At 43.9% G+C, this 19,810-nt stretch overlaps 1 protein-coding gene and 1 pseudogene across 3 annotated transcripts; one reads left to right on the top strand and one right to left on the bottom strand.

Annotated features, from left to right (window-relative positions):
• Nucleotides 1–2,478: 2,478 nt before the first annotated feature.
• Nucleotides 2,479–10,880, bottom strand: LOC119521057 (leukocyte immunoglobulin-like receptor subfamily B member 3). 3 transcript variants are annotated; one of them, XM_037819065.1, is made up of 13 exons: nt 10,733–10,880; nt 10,538–10,573; nt 10,112–10,399; nt 9,677–9,970; nt 9,170–9,466; nt 8,591–8,893; nt 8,206–8,256; nt 7,135–7,257; nt 4,821–4,863; nt 4,703–4,737; nt 4,438–4,490; nt 2,939–3,094; nt 2,479–2,866 (listed from the first exon to the last, which is right to left on the bottom strand). In XM_037819065.1, the coding sequence occupies exons 1-13, from the start codon at nt 10,764–10,766 to the stop codon at nt 2,720–2,722; spliced, it is 1,860 nt and encodes a 619-aa protein (XP_037674993.1). In that variant the 5' UTR covers nt 10,767–10,880; the 3' UTR covers nt 2,479–2,719. The 3 variants fall into 3 exon arrangements, with proteins under 3 accessions (XP_037674993.1, XP_037674991.1, XP_037674992.1); XM_037819063.1 differs by having other exon boundaries at nt 2,479–3,094; XM_037819064.1 differs by having other exon boundaries at nt 2,479–3,094; nt 8,591–8,836.
• A 1,439-nt stretch (nt 10,881–12,319) lies between these two features.
• Nucleotides 12,320–19,598, top strand: LOC119521852 (annotated as a pseudogene).
• Nucleotides 19,599–19,810: the final 212 nt, after the last annotated feature.

The raw sequence follows: 19,810 nt of genomic DNA, 5'->3' as shown, positions 1-19,810 counted from the left end.
AATATAGGGAAAAAAAATTTAGAGGCATGGATAACAGAATTCAAGACTTTAGCATAAATCTATGAATTTCAAAAGGGAAAATGTTTTATGAACTGGCACTGGTGAAAGTGGCAAAAGCCAATACATTTCCAGAAATGAAGTGGGGAATATTATGAGATGGAATACACATTAAAGTCCCAAATAGGATGTTTTAAAAAATAGAATCCATAACTTGGCATATTATAGTGATACTTATAGTGCAGAGTATCAAGGACAAAAAGAAATTCTAAAGCTGACTATGAGGCAAAGGTAAAGAACTTTTAAATGACAATATCCACGTCAGAATAGATTTCATCGAGAATACTATGTTAATGCATTGAATTGAATCATTGTCAATCAAGAATTTTATATTCAGCCCAGTTATTATATGAAAATCAGGGTGAAACATTCAGCTGCAGGTTAGAACTGAGCCCAGGTGGTCTAGGGCCTCTCTGATCTGGCTGGACCCCTGCCTCGTGTCAATCCCGGGATCGGTGTGTAACTTCCTGAGGTATGCAGAAGTTAGAGGGAAACCAGTCCCATTCAGGAGCCTGTATTTCATTTGTTCTAAGCATTAGGATTATTCCCAATACCTCAGATAAATAAAGGCTGGCTACTCTTATGCACCCTCTGAAATAGGTGAGGAAGATATTAAGGAATTTTTATGAGTCTGATGTCTTGGAAATTAACATCTTCATTGAGTTATGGGCTGTTGGATATAGGGTCTTTGCAGATTTTTTTGTCACAAGATCCTGGTTCCAGTGTGTCCTCCTGTTGGTGTAGGGTCAAGTGGAGTCCAGTTAATAAATGAACTTCTGAACTAAGCCCAACACTTAGTGTGTGTGTGTTTCTATGTGTGTGTGTGCATGTGTGCGTGTGCGTGTGTGCGTGATTAGTTCTGTACGGTTTTATCATGTGTGCCGATACCTGAACCAACCACTACTATCAGGATCCATAACAGCTCCATCACCACAAGGAATCCATGTGTTGTCTTTTTATAACTGAACCCATCTCCCTCCCCTTGCTGCCCCATTCCTAAACCCTGGCAACCACTAGTCTGTTCTCCATGTCTAAAACTTTGTCATTTCAAAACTATTATGCCAATGAAATCTTTCAGTGCATAACCTGTTGGTATTGGCTTTCTTCACTCAGCGTAATGCCCTGGAGATTCATCCAAGTTGTTGTGTGTCTCAATGGTACATTCCTTTGGTTGCCGAGCAGTACTCCATACACATATGTATCATGGTTTGCCTAACCTTCATCCACTGAAGGACATCTGGGCTGTTTCCAGTTTTTGGATATTACAAATCAACTTCCTATGAGCATTGGTGTGCAAATACAAAAACTATAAACATTTAGATAAAATATGAGAAAATCTTAAGGATCTAGAAGTAAGCAAAGAGATTTAACTTCAAAAGTATGATCCAGAAAGGGAAAAAGTAATATATTGGATCCCTCTCTGTTTTTGATAAGTATTTTTAGTCATAGACATGTTTTTCAAATCCACTGTCTACATCTATTGAGATGATCATGCTTTTTCTATTAATTAGATTAATGTGGAGAATCCTATTGATTGATTTTGGGAATATTAAGCCATCTTGGATTTCCATAACTTGGTCATGATATACATTTTTGCCAGTATTTTGTTTTGTTATTTTTCATCTAAATTTATGTGAGAGACTGAAGTGTAATTTACTCTCTTGAAATATCCTTTTGAGATTTTTATAATGGCCTAATATAATATTTTGGTAGTGTAAACTCCAGAAACATTTGTGTGTGAATAGTGTTTCTTCTTTAAAGGAGGAGAAACTTGATAGTTGTGGAGTTTATTTTGTGGGGTGATTTTAATTTCCAGATTCAGTTTATGTAATAGAAGATAATTCAGATTTTTTATTAATCCTTAAGAATATATTGGTAAGTTTTATTTTTGAAATGTTTGTAATTTTCATCTAAATTGGATAAAGTGAATAATAGCCACTTACTAACTAGTACAGTCTTAGGATCTGTAGTGATAACCCATTTTCATTTATTTTGTTAATTTTTGCCTTCTTTTTTATTTTTGATCAGTTTTTATAAGACTTTCATACATTTTTTTTATTAAATTCAGTTTTATTGAAATACATTCACACATCATACAATCATCCATGGTATACAATCCACTGTCCACAGCTTTCATACATTTTTAAGAGTATTCTAGAATAAAGATTTATGTCTTTATTGATTTTTCTCTCTTTTTGGTCTTTCTTTATATATAAATTCTGTTATCATTATTATACCCTTTCTTCTATTATCCTGGTATTAATTTGTTATTCTTTTCTAGTTTCTTGAGATGGAAGCTTAGTATTTATTTTCAGGCTTTCCTCTTGTTTCTAATACTTTAATTTTGGCACCTAATTTCCCCATTTCATAGGTTTTGTTGTATCCGATTTGCATTATAACTCAAATAAGAAACATTACAACTTCATTTGTGAGCTTTATAAGTGCATTGTCTATTTCCAAAAATATAGGGATATTATTTATCTTTGTCTGTAGAATTATTTCAACAATTCCAGAATATCCTTCTTGCATTTAAAGGGTCCTGACTGGGATTCATTAGCTGAGATCCATGGAGGCAGCTCCACTGTTTTCCAGGTGAACGAATGAATGTGGGAGACCCTGACATCTCTTCCTTGGAGTGTGGGTGTCTGGGTCTTGTCCGGGGCTATCGGTTGGCCAGCACGGCATACACACTGGGCTGAGCAGGGAGATCCCCTGCTTGGTAGGAAGAGGGTGTGGGTGTCTCCCCTCCAGGAGTCAAGTTGCTCAGCTGGGCATAAGTCACGTCCTTGGGGTCTTCACCTGCAGCAGCCTGGGGAGTGGGGGGAGAGTGAGGAGACAGGGAAGAGACTGGGGTGGGGAGCCTAAAGAAGAAAGGACAGACCTGACTGTCTTTCTGCCTGTCCTCTTCCACTTGTGTGTCTTTCACATCCAGCAATTCTCCCAAATGGAGGGAAGGAAGGGGGGCCACTTGCTGTCTAACTCTTTTTTTGTTCACCTGGGCATACGTTGCTCTCTGTGGGTCTTGATCTTCAGAACCCTGATGGAGAAACACAGCAAGAGAGTGAAACTGATCTTGGGTTCATCTTCAGTTAATTTTCCACACAGAGACAAGAGAGTTTATTTTAAGACAAATCACATCATGTTTCTTCCTGGGTCAGTACCTTCTAGTGGATTCTAAAAGTTCTCACTATAGCACAAAAGGCTCTGCAGATCCTGCTTCTCTGACGACATTTCCTAATATGTTACCCTCGCTCATTTGTCTCTGAATGCAACACCCACCACGTTGGTTAAATATCTTCTTGTCTCAGGACCCTTCCACTTGCTGTTTCTTCTGCCTGCCTTGGCTCATCCTTCATTCATGTTATTTTCTCTTTTTTCATACCACAGACAGCCTGTCCCCTCCCAAGAAAAGTCTATTTCCTTATCTTGCTAATTTTTTCTTGATAGCTCTTCAAGCCAACATTGCACATACGTTTGCTCATATCTCCCTAGCCCTCTAAGATGCCATGAATGATGGCAGGGAAAGATTCACCCATGGTCTCATATCCAGGATTAAAACAGGGCCTGGAAAATCATGCATTCCCAAAATATTGTCACCTACTGAATGAATGAATGAAGGGGGACTTAGAGTCTTGAAGAACATCCACTTAGTCTTCTTTCATCCACTCAATGTATATACATATACAACATGGGTGTAAGCAACATGGACTCAACATGTGTATATGAATATGTGTGTGTACGTGTGTGCACACTTCTGTGCATATATATATAGATGGGCAGGCAAAGCACTATTATCCCCCTGCACCTAGGATGAAAGAAGCTTGGCTCCTTAAAATACAGGGTTGTCTCATGGTGAGGTTAATGGCTGGGGTGCATTTAATGTGGGAGCAGGAGCCAGTCACCAACTGTTACATACAGCACATGTTGTCATGTGGTTCTGCTGCATCTAAAGTCATGGAACTGGAGGGAAGAGAGTCGACAGAGGAAAGGGAGAGCAGCGGATTCTGGGGCAGGGATGAACTAGTCTATAGGGTGCCTGCCTCAGTGCAAATATGGAAAAGGCAAGCCTCTCCGGGCCCACTAGAACCATCCCTTGATAGCTGTGGTGCAGTGCACACACTGTAGAGCTGTACCTGCCAGTCCTGATGTTCTGAGACCAAGGACACACCAACCACTCTAAGGTCCCAGGTCAGGGGCCGAGATGAAGGGGTCCAGGTGGTATCAGGAAAACCCACTGAGAGTGAGGTCACAGCCACCAAGAAAGCAGCATGACTCAAGAGGAAGGGAGAGGGCAGGCACTGCAGGGGGACGGAGCAGTATCCAGTGGGTTTGCTGATGACCAGAGTGCTGTGGGCAGCTGGGCAGGAACGGGAGGCTCACCCGACTGACCAGCTGTCTGTCCTCCTCAGGCTTGCAGTCTCCCACAGCAGCATCTGGAGTGGACAGGGCGGGGAGGGTCTATCTCTCGACAAGATTCCTGGCACACCCCACCCATTACCAGGTGGGGGACCGAGGCCCCGAGAGGGCTGTGGTGTGCCTGGGTCACACAGACTTAGACTTTTCATGCTTCCTCACCCTAAGCCCAGAGCCCCTCCTGGCCAGCCCCTGCCCCACCCCCTCAGGCCGGCCCCTCCTCTCCACTTACACTGGTTCTCCTCCTGGAAGTCAGCAGTGCTGGATCTGAGGAGATGAAACGGGCACTGGGCAACAGCGAAGGAGCAGCGGGCAGAGGCGGAAGGGCTGGGCCTTCGGGGAGGACTTACCTTTTCTGCAAGTCTCTGGCCTCAGCTTCTGAATCTGCAGCCCCTGGACAGAGTTAGAAATTAGCCCCTAAAGCACCCCAGAACTCGGCCCCAGAGGTGCACTGAGATCTAGAGAGAACCCACACCTTGAAAAGTTTATACACACCTTCTCTACTTGGAATTCATGATAAACAAGGTTAACCATAGCAGAATTTGCATATATGATTGAAATATATTTTTATAAAGCTGAAAGAACATTTGAAATATTCCGTCAATTCACACTAAGCCTCTTCTTTCTAGATTATTTTATAATAGCTTTAGGCCTAAGGAAAAATTTTGAGAATTGTATGAAAAATTCTGGCATCATTTTGACCTAGAATCAATTTTTCATATTTTACCACAGATAAAATGATAGATAGGAAGACAGATATTTAGATAGACAGACAGACAGATATAGGCCAGATAGATAGATCTATTTTGTATCAGTCTATACACATACATATGCATATCCACATACATATACTTATACATGCAGATAGAGAGAATTTTTGGAACATGATGCACCATCACCCCTAAATATAACACATGTGCCTCCCATCTACAAGGACACTCACCTACATAACCCTTATACCAACCCAGTATACAGGAAATCTACACGGATACAACACTGTTATCAAATCCACAGTCCCCATTCATGTGTCTCCGACTGCCTGACAGTGTGTCATTTTCCTTCTGGTCCAGGAGCCTCTCTGGGAACCAGTGCATTTAGTTGCCATGTCTCATGTGTCTCCTCCAGTCTGGAAGAGTTCTGTCTTTTACTGCCCTTCATGTCCTTGAGCATCTTAAAGATTCAGACTTTCCATTCGTAGGACAGCAATCAACCTGGTTCCATCCAGTTTTGTCTTAATGCCAGTCTTGGGTCATGCGTTCTCGGCGGAACACCCCAGAAATGAGGCTGAGCTCTTCTTTTTGACTTTTGGGGACATATGACATCTACCTATCCTATCCCTGGTGATGTTAACTTTGATCACCTTGTCAAGTTGGTATCTGCCAAATTTCTTATTGTGAAGTTGCCAAATTTCCCTTAGTATTTGGTTACCATTTTGAGGGGAGATATTTAGATCTTTGTGCAATATCCCGATCCTCATAAAACCTCCAACCGCCAGACTTAGTATCCATGGAAGACCCACTGGATCATCCACCATGATGATCTATTTCCATTGTTCTTCTACATTAGTTTGCATTCTAATCAAAAGTTTTCCCTTTCCTCCTGTTTATTTACTCATTCGTTTATTTATATAAGCTATAAACAAAAATATTTCTGTTGAATTCAGTGGATTGTAATTCAATATTCACAGTATTTATCTGGTTGTTCAGATCATACTAGATGTGGCCAGAGGACCCCCTCCAAGCTGGCTTCAGTGTTTTGATTTGTTCCCGTCATTACTGGGACATTTTTTTCTATTTTCGGGAACAATAAGACATTCCAGGCTTATTTTATACTGTACCTGTTCCAGCCCTAGAATCAGGAATTTTCTGAGGAGCCTAGATCTTTTAGTGGGGTGTGGTATTTAAAACCAAGATCCGGATGCATGGGGTTTCCTTTGCTACAGGGTTGTCTTTATTTAAGGTCTTCTGAGTGGACACAGCTAGAGTACACACACACACACACACACACACACACACACACATCTAAATGCACACACACACAAAGTATACATGAGTCCTGTAGCTATTTCTGTATCAGTTGATATATCTATACTTATCTATCCATCTATCTATACATTTCAAATGATGTCATATGTACTTTTCCCTTTCTAATAGAATACCTGAGACTTTTTTCTTGCTTTCCACCTTTCAACACTCAAAATTCCCTTCACAGACAGTGATAATTTAGCTTCCATTGTTCCCAATTTATTTACATTTTGCTCAAGGCAATCAATTTCCCAATGGCTCCGACAGCCTACCCATCTCATCGCCACCGTGTCCACTCCCTGCTGCCTTGCCTCCATGGTTGCAGGCTCTCACATTAACGCTTTCATGTGGCATTGCCTTCCCCATCACCAAACTCCTGTCTCCAGGAGCACCTCAAACCCCTCACCACCCCACTTCTTGGAATCCGACTGTCCCAGGAAGATTCTGGAAGGGAAGTTGGGATGGAAAGGATTTATAGATTTTTTTCAATATGTTAAATCTGGAGACTTTTAAAATCTGGACTTTTTTTTTCATCTCTTTGATGCCGTTTTTTGGCTGGGGTCCTAAGAATCCACTTTGTCTGTCTTTAGAGTAAGGTATCCCCTCTCAGGTAGACCAGATCTCCCCGTCTCCTACTCACCTGTCTTCCTGTGTTTTCTCTGGTGCTGGTGTCGGATGAGGAGGAAGAGGAAGAGGAAGAGGAAGATGAGCAGGGCAATGGCCACTGAGACCCCGATCAGAATGTTCAGGTACCTTCTGAGACCTTCAGAGTACAAGTGACATCGTGAATGAACCATGATGCCACATAATTGAGCGCCTACTGTGTGCAAGACACACACTGTGACCTTTGTCCTCACCATCTCCATCTTTCACAGCAATCCTGCAACAAGGGATTCCACCCCACCCCACCCACTTTACAGGTGAGGAAACAAGCTCAGGGAGGTAAATCACATGCCCCCAGTCACCCTACCAGGAGGCGACAGGGCTGGGATTTGAATCCAGGACTGTGGATCCTTGTGCTTTCTTCATGATGCCCCACCAAGACAGAGCTGCTTCATGCATTATGTGATTAGAGTATGCTGTCCCCCAGCCCCTGCGCCCTAACTCTCACCTTTAGCTAGAGCTGATGGTGCTTCTTCACAATCCCTCACACTCCCCAACCAAACAAGGCCCTCTAGGTCTTAAAGAGAGAGCTCAGAGCTGGGTCTGCATAGGGAGCCCTCTGTGTCCTCCCCAATCCCACAGCCCAGAAAAGACCCATCTCCCCTCTGCCAAGCCCTGACACCCCCACATGGAGACTGTGTGGCCACTGGGGAGTGTATTGGTCTTGGAAGGGGCAGTAGGGATGGATCTGACATTTTCTGAGCTCCCTGTTGGGACAGACCCTATGCCGAAGGCTTTCACCTTTGGGTCTCACCTAAATCTCTGTAAACCTGCGAGGGAGACAGTGAAGCATGTTTCATAGACCATGAAACTGAGACTCAGAGATGGGATGTGACTTGTCCAAGGCCCACCACCAGGAAGTGGCTGAGCTGGGAATTAAAACCAGGAGAGTCTGACCTCCAAACCCTTGTTTATGGTTTGATGTTTTGTTTCTTTTTCCAGTAGAGCTGCTAAAGTAAGAAGTTGGCTCGGGACCACCAGGCTGAGAGACTCTTGAGAGATGCCTGGGGGAAACTGTAAATTCTGGCTAGATGCCTCTGTGACTCACCAGGTGTTGAGTTGGGCTCTGCAGGTGAGGATCTGGGGCTCCCAGGGGCTCCTGGGAATCAGGACAAAAGAAGGGTGAGAATAGGAGCTTCCCCTAGAGACCTCATCTCAGCTCAAAGTCTTCTCCTCTTATAATGGCCCCATGCAAGCCCCAGTGGCCTCCACCCACCTAACATCTCCTGGTGATGGTGATGTGAGGTGAGCAGGGGTGATTGGGTCCCTGTTGGCCTCTATCATTCTTAGGGGCTCATACCCATCTGGATGACCCACCCCACCCCACCCCACCCAGAGCCCCTCACATCCATATCAGCTTAGAACCTTTGCTGGGATCAGGGCCCTAAACTCATGATTGGCACAGTCGAGGACCACAGGTGAGGGCTCCTCACCTGACACCACGAGCTCCAGGGGGGCACTGGGCCAAGACAACAGGTAGGGTTTGGAGCTGCGTGAGCCGTAGCACCTGTAGGTGCCCCCATGGCCTGAGGTCACGGAGCTCACAGTGAAGTCGACCAGGAACATCTGGGCTCGGTGCCAGGATCTAAGATGCAAGGTGGGGCTGGCTCCCCCCTCCTTGGACAGAAGGAAACTGTCCATCTGGTTCCGTGATTGACAGCGCAGGGTCACGTTGTCTCCTGAGGACACATTGGGGCCCGGCTGGGCAGAGAGGGAGGGTGTGGAAGGGAGCTCCCCTAGAGAGAAGGAGGAGGGTGAGGGGCTGCCAGCCTCCACCTCGGTGCTGGACTGAGGGGCTGAGATTTCACCAGCCCCTCTCTGAGGACCTCTCAGACTCTCTGTCTCTCAGTCTCTCTGTCTCTGCATCTTTTTCCCCTTCCCATCCTCTCTCTCTCTGTGTCTCCCCTTCTCCTGTGACCCCACACCCCTAGCCCCGACTGTCTCACCCTGGGGTCCCCCCACAGGGCCTTGCAGAGTCAGGTTCCCTGGATGGACCCAGCTGGGCCCCTCACCTGCAATGAAGATGTCCAGGGGCTCACTGGGGGCCGACCACTTGGAGGAGAGGTTGTGTCCACCGTAGCATCTGTAACTGCCCCCATGGGTGCTGCTCACATGGACCAGGGGGAAATCGGCCTGAGAGAGCCCCCCCTGGGGCTGCCGGCCGAGGCGCTGGGTGGGGTCACGAGCCCCCTCCTTGTACAGAGCGAATCTGTCATAGCTGACGTCAGAGCGACACTGGAGGTTCAGGCTCTGTCCCAAGGCCACGATGGGGCCCGACTGGGCCAGGAGGGATGGCTTCCTGGACACACCTGGGGAGACACCGTGGACTGCAGGGGACGGTCCTCCAAGCATCTCCCGCCTCGTCCAGGGCTCCAGGTCTAGTGTCTCACACACTCTGTGTCTCTGCAGCCCTGGGCTCCCCTCTCCCATCCTCCCACCCGGGGCTCCCTGAGGACAAGACTCCCCTTAGCCTGTCTGGGCCCTGAAGACTTTATGGGGCAGGGACGGGGCTTCCTCACCTGGGACCAGGAGCTCCAGGGGGTCACTAGGTTCTGACCACACGTGGGGTCTGTTCCTGTAGTAGCCAAAGCACCTGAGCATCCCCCTGTGGCTGGAGCTCATGGGGAACAGGGCCTGGGACTCCGCATAGGAGTTTAGCTCTGTTTCCTGGGTCCAGGAGCCCTTGTGTTCTCCTTCTTCAGACAGAACGAACCTTCCAAATCCCCTCTGTGAGCTACACTGGAGGGTCACGTTTCTTCCTGAGGTCACCACAGGGCTTGGCAGGGCAGAGAGGGTGGGTTTGCTGTAGGATCCTAGGAGAGAAGGAGGAGCTGTGTTAAATGGGGCCCTCACCTCCCCATTTCCCCAGGTGGGCTGTGAGAGGAGACACCCCCTGAAAGCAGACCCCCTCCTGGGGGCAGAGCCTGAGGCTGGGACCCCAAGTGTCCTCTCACCTGTTATCATCACCAGCTCCAGGGGGTCACTGCGTGCTGACCAGTCAGTGGAACTGCCATAGTAGCAGAGGTATCGCCCCGCATAGGTCTCTGTCATGCGTGGGATGGAGAACTTGGCCTTTTTCCTGGGGTCCAGGGGCTTCTGTCTGTCCCAGGGTGCTGGGCTTCCCTCTCTGTCCATACGGTACTCCTCGGCCTCCAGGGTCCCCTGACACCAGATGGTCACGGGCCTCCCCCAGGCGATCACAGAGCCTGGCTCAGCCCAGATGGCAGGTTTGGGGAGGGTCCCTGGAAGGGAATCAAATTTTGCCTTTAAGGGGATCCTTCACTAACCTCAGTTCCTCCACCCTCAGCTACAAGGCCCCTGCCAGATTTGTCACTGTTACCCCAGATCAAGGAGATTGAAAATTCTGGGGGTCAACTCACCTGCCGGCACTCGGATCCTCTGTCCATAACTCAGCCCTGGAAGAGAGTCCACATGAGAGATTTGCACCCTGAAGCCTGAGCAGATCCTCTCCTCCCCTTGAACACCCAAGCCCTGGGGTCTCCTGGTAGACCAGGGCCTGGCTGTGGGTGGGAACCCTCCCAGGCTGGAGCTTTCCCTCCCCTCTCAGATCTCACCGAGGCAGAGCAGGGCCGTGAGGTTGGGGATCATGGCGTCTCCTCCCACCAGGTCCAGCTGAGCTGGATGAGACCTCAATGCCCAGCAGGACAGACAGACACACAGGATGTGGCCGCTGGGAGGCTGGTCCTACCATCACGGGGTTATCACAGCAGCCCCACAGGAAGGGGAACTGCCCCTCCCCAGGAAGCTGGTTCTCGTTTCCCCAGGGTGGGGCTGAGAGCCCAGACTTTCTGTGGAAATTTCTGGCCACATCTGAGGTCTTACTTGCTCATAAGCCACTGTCTGCCTGGCTGAAGTGCTTCCTTGGGCCAACCGTCAACACATATTTATAGTTTTCAAAAAACAGATTCCCAATGAATTAGTTTCCTCTCATTGCTGAAACAAATTAGTAGAAGCATATTGCTTAATACAAACATCATTTTGTTCTGAATGTCAGAAGTCTGAAAGTGCCTCCCTGGGCTAAAATCAAGGCACAGCCCAGCTCTGTCCCTTCTGGAGGCTCCAGGGGAGGGTCGTTTCCTTGTCTCCTCAGCTTCTAGAGGCCGCCTGCCCTCACTCGTGGCCCTTCCTCCATCTACTGAACCAGCTGCATAACAACTTCACATCTCTCTGCCTCTCACTCTCCTGTCTGTGTTTTCTTGCACTTACAAGGATTCTTGTGATGACATTGGGCCCACCCAGATACTCCAGGATAATCTACCAATCTCAAGGTACAGATAAATACTTGGTTACTACTGTGTTAATTGTTAAAAAGGAGAAATACAGGGAACATGAAAATGCACAACAGAGGGGCCTGACCGAGACTCGCTAAGCTCAGTGGGCCGGGGTGGACAACTGTTGGCCTGGTGAAGAGTGGAGGCGAGACAGGCTGGAGCAGGGAGAGGCGACGAGTTCTGAGAATGGGGAGGGGGAAGGGGGGCTGAAGGAAAGAGGGGAGGGGTGCAGGGGACCCACCAGGCAGAGCTTGTCCATCATGAGAGGACCCAGTTTTCATTTTTGACCAGTGGCTCTCAAACAGGGGGCAAAATTGCTCCCCAGAGGACATGTAGCAATATGTGGAAATATTTTTGATTGTCAAAACTGGTAGGGGGATTTCACACTGGCATCTAGTGGGTAGATGCCAGGGAGGCTGCTAAACATCCTACAAAGCACAGCACGCCCCACCCCATCCCAACGAAGAATGATCCAGTCGCAAGTGTCAATACTGCTGAGTTTGATAAATCCTTCTTTAAGGTAAGAGGAAGATTTTAAGGAACAATTTTTCCTTTATTATTTTTAATTTGTTTATCTAGATTTTTTTTGCAGTGTGTAAGAGTACGTGTGTACTCATGAATTTGCTCATGTGTATGTGTGTGTGCATCTGTGCACTTTGGGGTGTTAACTGTACCATTTGGTTGAGGCTGGAGTAACAGTGACTGATGTTGCTGGACATGTGAGCTCAGACCATTTCAGAAACAACCTTGAATTTTGAACTGCAGATTCTGGACCTGAGGATGATGGGACACATGGATGCCTTTTGAGGAAACTCAGACATAGATATTGAGGACCCTCTGGGGCTACCATTGAGCATATGTAGAGTCGGGATGGGGGCATGGAGCAGGGAGTCCATGGAATCCGATGTGACAGCCCAGCAGGAAACAGATTGTGAGAGTGGTGAAATGCAGGTGTTTTTAAGGAGGTGTGGAATTGGCGATTGCCTGCTAAATGTGAAAGGGGAGGACATTAAGGGTCAGTTATGTTTTTCCTTTCTTGGCTGGGAGAGGTCAGTGATGCCAACACATTCACAGAGAGACCATGGTTAGAGGTGAAAGGCAGAAGGAAACACGAGGGCAGGGGCTGGAGCTTCTGGGGAGATAATATTTTTCTGTTTCCTGACATGAATGCTGATTAGATAGCTATGTTTTGTACGTAACACCAATGAGCCATATACTTTGATAAGTGCACTTTCTTTCATATACATTGTAGTTTAACAAAAAATTGAAAACAATTTCCTTGCAGCCTTGGGTGGGAGGTATTATTTGGCCATTTCCTTGTGAGGACTTTAAGCCTCAGAGTTAGGAAATGATGAGTCCAATGCCACACACATCACAGGGGGCAGAGATGCCTCTTGCCACTGAGGGGGTCTCATTACAATGTGTAGGTGGGATGGTCAGTCTGTGGTCACAATATCACATGTGTTCATTCCACTCCATTCGTCTCTGGGTCTTGAAGTCCCTGGTGGAGATGGGATAGAGGCAATGCTATATCCTATGATCAGAGAAAGTACATAGTGGGGGCTCCTTCCTACAAGGTCAAAATTGTTAGGAAGGGTCACTGTAGGAACTAGGGCAGATCCTGTGCTCTCTGCCCTGCTCTTTCTCTTTACAAACCACTCTCATCTCCCTGGAACTGATCGAGTGAGCAAGGGCTGCTTCTTCCCCAGATGACACACAAGTCAGAGACAAGAAGTCTCTTTACAAACCAATGCTTCTAAAGGGGAAAAAAAAGCCATCATGTCAATTGATGAAAAAAAGCATTTGACAAAATCCAGTGCACTTTCTTGATAAAAACTCTCAGAAAACCAGGAATAAAAGGGAACTTTCTCAACATGATAAAGATCATATATGAAAATCATAAAGGTAACATCATACTCAAAGGTGAAAGACTGAAAGCTTTTCCCCTAAGCTTAGGAAAAGACAAGGATGCTTGTTTTCACCACTGCTATTCAATATTGCACTGAAAATTCCAACCAGAACAATTAGGCAAGAAAATCAAAAGTATCTGAATTAGAAATGAAGAAGTAAAGCTTTTTCTATATGCAGATGACATGATCTCATACATAGAAAATCCAAAGGAATCCACAAGAAAACCACAAGAGCTAATAAACACATTCAACAAAATGGCAGTGTACAAGAGCAACATACAAAAATCAATTGTGTTTCTGTACACTAGCAATGAACAATCTAAAAAGGAAATTAAGAAAGCAATTCCGCTTACTCCATTGTCTAAAAGAATAAAATGTCTAGGAACAAATTTAACTAAGGATGTGAAAGACATATACACTGAAAACTTCTTTAAGTAAATAAATGGCAATACACCCCATGTTCATAGATCAGAAGATTTCATATAATTAAGATATCAATAATATCCAAAGCAATCTTCAGAGACAATGCAATCCCTATCAAATTCCAGGAGTGTTTATTGCCAAAATGGAAAAGCTCATCTCCAAATTCATATGGACTGCAAGGGGTCCAAATAGCCAACATAATTTGGAAAATGAAAAATAAAGTTGGAGACTCACTTTATTGGATTTCAGAACTTACTACAAAGCTACAGTAATCAAAACAGCTATGGAACAGAATGCAGAGTGAAGATTCAAACCCACACATCTGTGGCCAATGATTTTCGGCAAGGGTGTCAAGAACCTGCAATGGAGAAAGAATATTTTCTTCAACAAACATTCGTAGAAAACTGGAAATCCACAAGCAAACAAGTGCACTTGGATTCCTATCTCACACCGTATACAAAAATTCACTCAAAATGGATCAAGGACCTGAATGTAGAAGGTAAAACCATTAAACTCTTAGAAGATAACACAGGAACAAATCCTCATGACCTTGGATGCAGCAATATATTCATAGATATGACACCAAAATCATGAACAACAAAAAATAGATAAACTGGACTTCATAAAAATTAAACACATTTGTGCATCAATGGTCATTATCAAAAAGTGAAAGGAAGGACAACCTACAGAATGGGAGAAAATAGTTGCAAGCCATATATCTGATAACAGATTAATATTCAGAGTATATAAAGAAATTTTACAATGCAAAAACAAAAAGGAAGGAGAATGTCATCAACATGGCCATGTAAGACAGCCCCTGGAAAATCTTCCCTCAGAATTAACAATAAAAAAACAAATCCCACTAACTTGGATTTCTGGAGTATGATAGTGACTGGAGGACTCCACAAATGCTGACTGAAAGAAAAATGAGAAGAAACACCAATTTCAGGTAGGAGATTTATGTCCCAGTCCCGGCCAGTACAGACCCATCTCCCTCACTCCGTCCTGTGCAGCTTAAGAGTCGCACAGGGGCAGCACTGCCCAGGCCCCTCCGGCCACGGATGTAGACCATAGAGACACTCACAGCAGCGAATTAAAACCACATGCCTATGTAGGCACAGGGAACCAGTGCACAGAGACCCAGGGCAAAACACAAGCGAGTGAGGAGTGCCACATGTAAAAGTACCCAGGAGATGAATCTGGACCCGGCATCATGGGATTGAGAACATCTTCTTGACCAAACAGGGGATGTGAGATGAAACAAAATAAAGCTTCAGTGGCTGAGAGATTTCAAACGGAGTCGAGAGGTCACTCTGGTGGACATTCTTACACACTGTATAAGTATCCCTTCTTAGGTTTTAATGTATTGGAATAGCTAGAAGTAAACACCTGAAACTATCAAACTCCAACCCAGTAGCCCTGACTCTTGAAGATGACTGTATAACTATGTAGATTACAAGGGGTGACAGTGTGATGGTGAAAGCCTTGAGGATCATACTCCTTTTACCCAGTGTATGGATGGATGAGTAGAAAAATGGGAACAAACACTAAATGAAAAATAGGGTGGGATGGGGGGGTGATTTGGGTGTTCTTTTTTACTTTTATTTTTATTCTTTTTTTTATTCTTTCTGGTATAAGGCAAATGTTCAAAAATAGATTGGAGTGATGAATGCACAACTATATGATGGTACTGTGAACAGCTGATTGTACACCATGGATGATTGTATGGTATGTGAATATATCTCAATAAAACTGAATTTAAAAAATTAATGAAAATCAAAAAATTATAAAAAATAACCCAGGAATGAAAGAGACTGCCACAGAATGTTGGCAGGAGTGTACATCTCAATTCAGTCTCTGTTTGTTGGACCACCTAAACACAAAATGAACCTTTCTGGATTGACCCCCACCTGGTTCCCTAGGTTGGGATAGTCTAATGAGGAAGAAACGGGAGACAGAGAAGCCTTATGACAAAAAAAAAAAAAAAAAGAAAAGAAAAAGAAAACTGAACCACTGTAAGAGAGGATGAATCCCAGAACTGAAAATTAAAGGGAGGGAATTTAAACAAATAATAGAGTAGAAAATTCTGCACAAAACCAAACAGAACAGATGAAGATTCCCAGAGAAGGAACAGAGGAAAGGAAGCTTTCTCATGGAGGTGCAGCAATATATTCTTAGACAATTCTTGGACAATTTCACAAAAAGGGTAATCTAAAAAATTGTACCACATATCGAGAGCAAGAATCAGGTGCAGAAGAGCTGAGAAAATATTAACAGTTAAACAGAGCTACTACAAAGTCCAGAATAAATTGTACCAATCATCAAAGAACCTTAATACAAAGCCAATCAACAATAAAACCCTGGGCAAGGTAGAGAAACTGATCTTCAAAGTTAATATATCAAAATAATCATATGTCCAGATATCAGCCAAAAATTACAAGCCATACTAAGAAACAGGAAGGTATGGCTCAGTCAAAGGAACAAATTCAAACTTCAGAAGAGACAGAGAATTTGGAACAACTAATCAAAGAAGTTCAAACAAATTTCTTAAATGAATTCAAGGAGATGAAGGAAAATAAACTAATGGTGTTTATAGAGCTAAAGGATATTAAGAATGCAATGTGTGAGCACAGAGAAGAATTCAAAGGCTTAAAAAGAAACAACAGAAATTTTAGGATAAAAGTCACAATAATGGAGATTAAAAAGCACTGGACTCATACAACAGCAGATTTCAACAAGCAAAATTAAGAATCATCAAACTAGAAGACAGGAAAATTGAAATCATACTGTCAGAAGAACAGATAGAGAAAAGAATAGAAAATATTGAGGAGTGGTTCAGGGACTTGTCTGACAGCATGAAGCATACAAACACATACATCGTGGTTGTCCCTGGAGGAGAAGAGAAGGGGAAAGGGTCAGAAAGAATATTTAAGGAAATAATGGCCAAAAACTTCCCAGCCCTTATGAAAGAAACAAATATACATGTCCAAGAAGTGCAACATACTCCAAAAAGAATAAACCCTAATATGTCTACTCCAAACACATACTAATCAGAATGTCTAATGCCAAAAATAAAGAGAGAATTCTGAAAGCAGCAAGAGAAAAGCCATTCATCATATACAGGTTATTCTCAATAAGACTAATTTCCAACTTCTAATCAGAAACCATGAAGGCATGGAGGGAGTGGTATGATATATTTAAGGTACTGAAAGAGGAAAATAGCCAGCCCCAAATTCTTTATCCAGCTAAACTGTCCATCAAAAATTAGGGAGATTTTAAAATATTCACAAAGAAACACAAATTGAGAGAGTTCATCAACAAAAGATCTGCATTACAGGAATTACTATAGGAGGTTCTTAGGGTTGAAAGGGAAAGACAGGAGAGAGTGACTTAGAGTAGTGTGAAGAAGTGAAAATCTTTGGTAAAGATAACTAAAAGGGTAAATGTAAAACCCATTAGTACTACATTGTCGGTATATAATTCTACTATTTAATTCCTATAAGAGCCAGAATACAATTGAACAGGAAAAGGTCATATTTCCTAATAATGGACATGCAAAATATAGAGAGATAATGTGTTACAAAAACAATATACAGAGGTGAAATGGAGGGATATGGGAGTGGAGAACATGTGTGCTTTTTTAGCTAAGTTGGTATCTTTTCAAGTTAGTAGGTTATAGATATTAGTTGTGTAATATAAGCCCCAGGGTAACCACAAAGAAAGTATTTTAAAAATATACAGAAACAGAGATGAGAAAGGGATCAGACAGTTACAACACAAAAGATAACTATACAGAAAAGGAGGTTTCAATAAAGGAAAAAAGACACAAAAATTATGACATAAAACCAAAGGACAAAATGCCTGAAGTAAGTACTGCCTTCACAGTAATAACACTGAATGTTAATGGATTAAACTCCCCAATCAAAAGACACAGATTGGAAGAATGAATAAAAATGGAATATCTGACCATTTGTTGTTTACAAGAGACGTACCTTAGAACCAAAGACACAATAGGTTGAAAGTGAAAGGATGGGAAAAGATACTCTACGCAAATAGTAACCAAAAAAGAGCTGAGGTAGCCATACCAATATTGCACAAACAAGACTTTAAGTCAAAAGCTGCTACAAGGCTACTCGTTCCAGCCTCACTAGGACTTTGACTCTCCTCACCCGCCATGTTGCTGGCCAGGGGCGTACAGGAATGCTGCTCGACTGCCTTCTTTGGGGCGCTTAACTCGTCTTACCCACCATCCGGCTGGGACCATCAGAGTGTGCTAAAGTGTCCAGTGAATACTGAATTGCTGGAGAATGTGGGTAAAGATGAACTGAAGTTTCCATTCTGTGGACTCCTTGGGTGCCCCTTCCCAGTTTGTGGATGTAAATACACTACCAAGCTGGGGTGACTCCTGTGAAAATGAATTAGATACTTCTGACACTGCAGTTGAAAAATTTCTGGAAGACACAGTTTTATCACCTGTTCTTTATAATAAGGATATCAGTGGAAATGTGGTTCTTTGGAAAGGAGATGTGGCATTACTGAAGTAGTTATCGTGAATACCAGCTATGAGACTCTTACAGATGGAAATCCTGTGTCAGAAAGTATCCTCATGCTTGCAGGGCCGGATTTGAAGAAGGACCTTCAGAAACTTAAAGGCTGCCAGACAGGTGAAGCAAAATTGATAAAAGGATTTAATCTAGTTGCGGGGTTCATCATTCACTCAGTGGGACCTAAGTACGGGAGCCACTACTGCACAGCAGCTGAGAGTTCCCTATTCAGCTGCTACAGAAATGTACCTCAGCTGGCAAAAGAGCAGTCAATGTCTTCTGTTGGATTCTGTGTCATCAATTCTGCAAATGAGGTTATCCTTTGGAGGATGAAACACACATCACACTTTGCACTGTAAGGAAGTTCCTAGAGATTTATGGGGAGACCATTGAAAACGTAGTATTTGCTGTCTCTGAACTTGAAGAGGATGTCTACCAAAAACTGCTTTTTATTTCTGTATTTCCCAAAATCATTGAAAGAGGAAAGTCTGTCATTGGCATACCTTCCTGCAGATACTGGAAATTCAGAAGGGAAGCCTGTGGAACCAGAAAGGCAGATTAGAATAAGTGAAAAAAACTAGCGCTCCCAAGGATGACCAAGAAGAGGGGGATGAAGGCCTGGGGGTTGATCTCTCTTTCATTGGCTCTCATGCTTTTGCTCAAATGGAAGGAGATATTGAGAAGCAAAGAAGACTGATCCTACAGAGACAGTTTTCAGAAGCAGCATCCAAGAAATTATAATCGTTGGTTGTGTCAAGCAAGATCTGAGGATCTATCTGATACTGCTTCTCTAAAAGCCTTATCCCAAGCTGGTGTTGATAAATGTGGTGGCACAGTGATGGTAGTAGTTGGAAGAAACATTCCCATAACATTAATAGATATGGACAAGGCTTTCATATTTTATCCACGTAATGGATCACATTGCTGTGAAAGAATATGTGACAGTGTATTTTCACACTGTCACCAGTGAATACAATCACCTGGACTCTGGCTTCCTGAAGAAACTCTGTTTTTGTTGATGTCAAGTAGAAGAGGAATTTGAAGACTGTATATTTTATTCATCCAACATTTCATCCAAAGGTATCAACATGGTTTTTTACCAGCTTTTGTCTCTCAGGAGTGAAAGACAAAATCCACCATGTGGACAGCTTCCACCAGCTATTTTTGGTCATATCCACAGAACAGATCTACTTTCCTCCTTTTGTCCTTGAATGTGATGCCACAGCAAATGGGCCTTACTATAAATCATACCCTCCATCATCAGATTTGTGACCTGCCACCTTTTAGTGCTGCTGATTTCCAAGGATGTCACTTTGTCCACAACTTGCTACCTATTGCAGAACACAGGAAGTAGATCAAGGGGACTGAAGGTGGTTGTGAAGACCATGCATCTCTTAGGACATCTTAAACAAAGATGACCCAAACCTTTGATCTTCAAATACCATTGTGTACTGCTTAACAAACACCTTGGGAAAACTCAGTCA

The sequence above is a fragment of the Choloepus didactylus genome, chromosome 27 (genome assembly GCF_015220235.1).
Source record: "Choloepus didactylus isolate mChoDid1 chromosome 27, mChoDid1.pri, whole genome shotgun sequence".
NCBI classification, from domain to species: Eukaryota; Metazoa; Chordata; class Mammalia; order Pilosa; family Megalonychidae; genus Choloepus; species Choloepus didactylus.
This window is presented reverse-complemented; position numbering and strand designations above follow the sequence as displayed.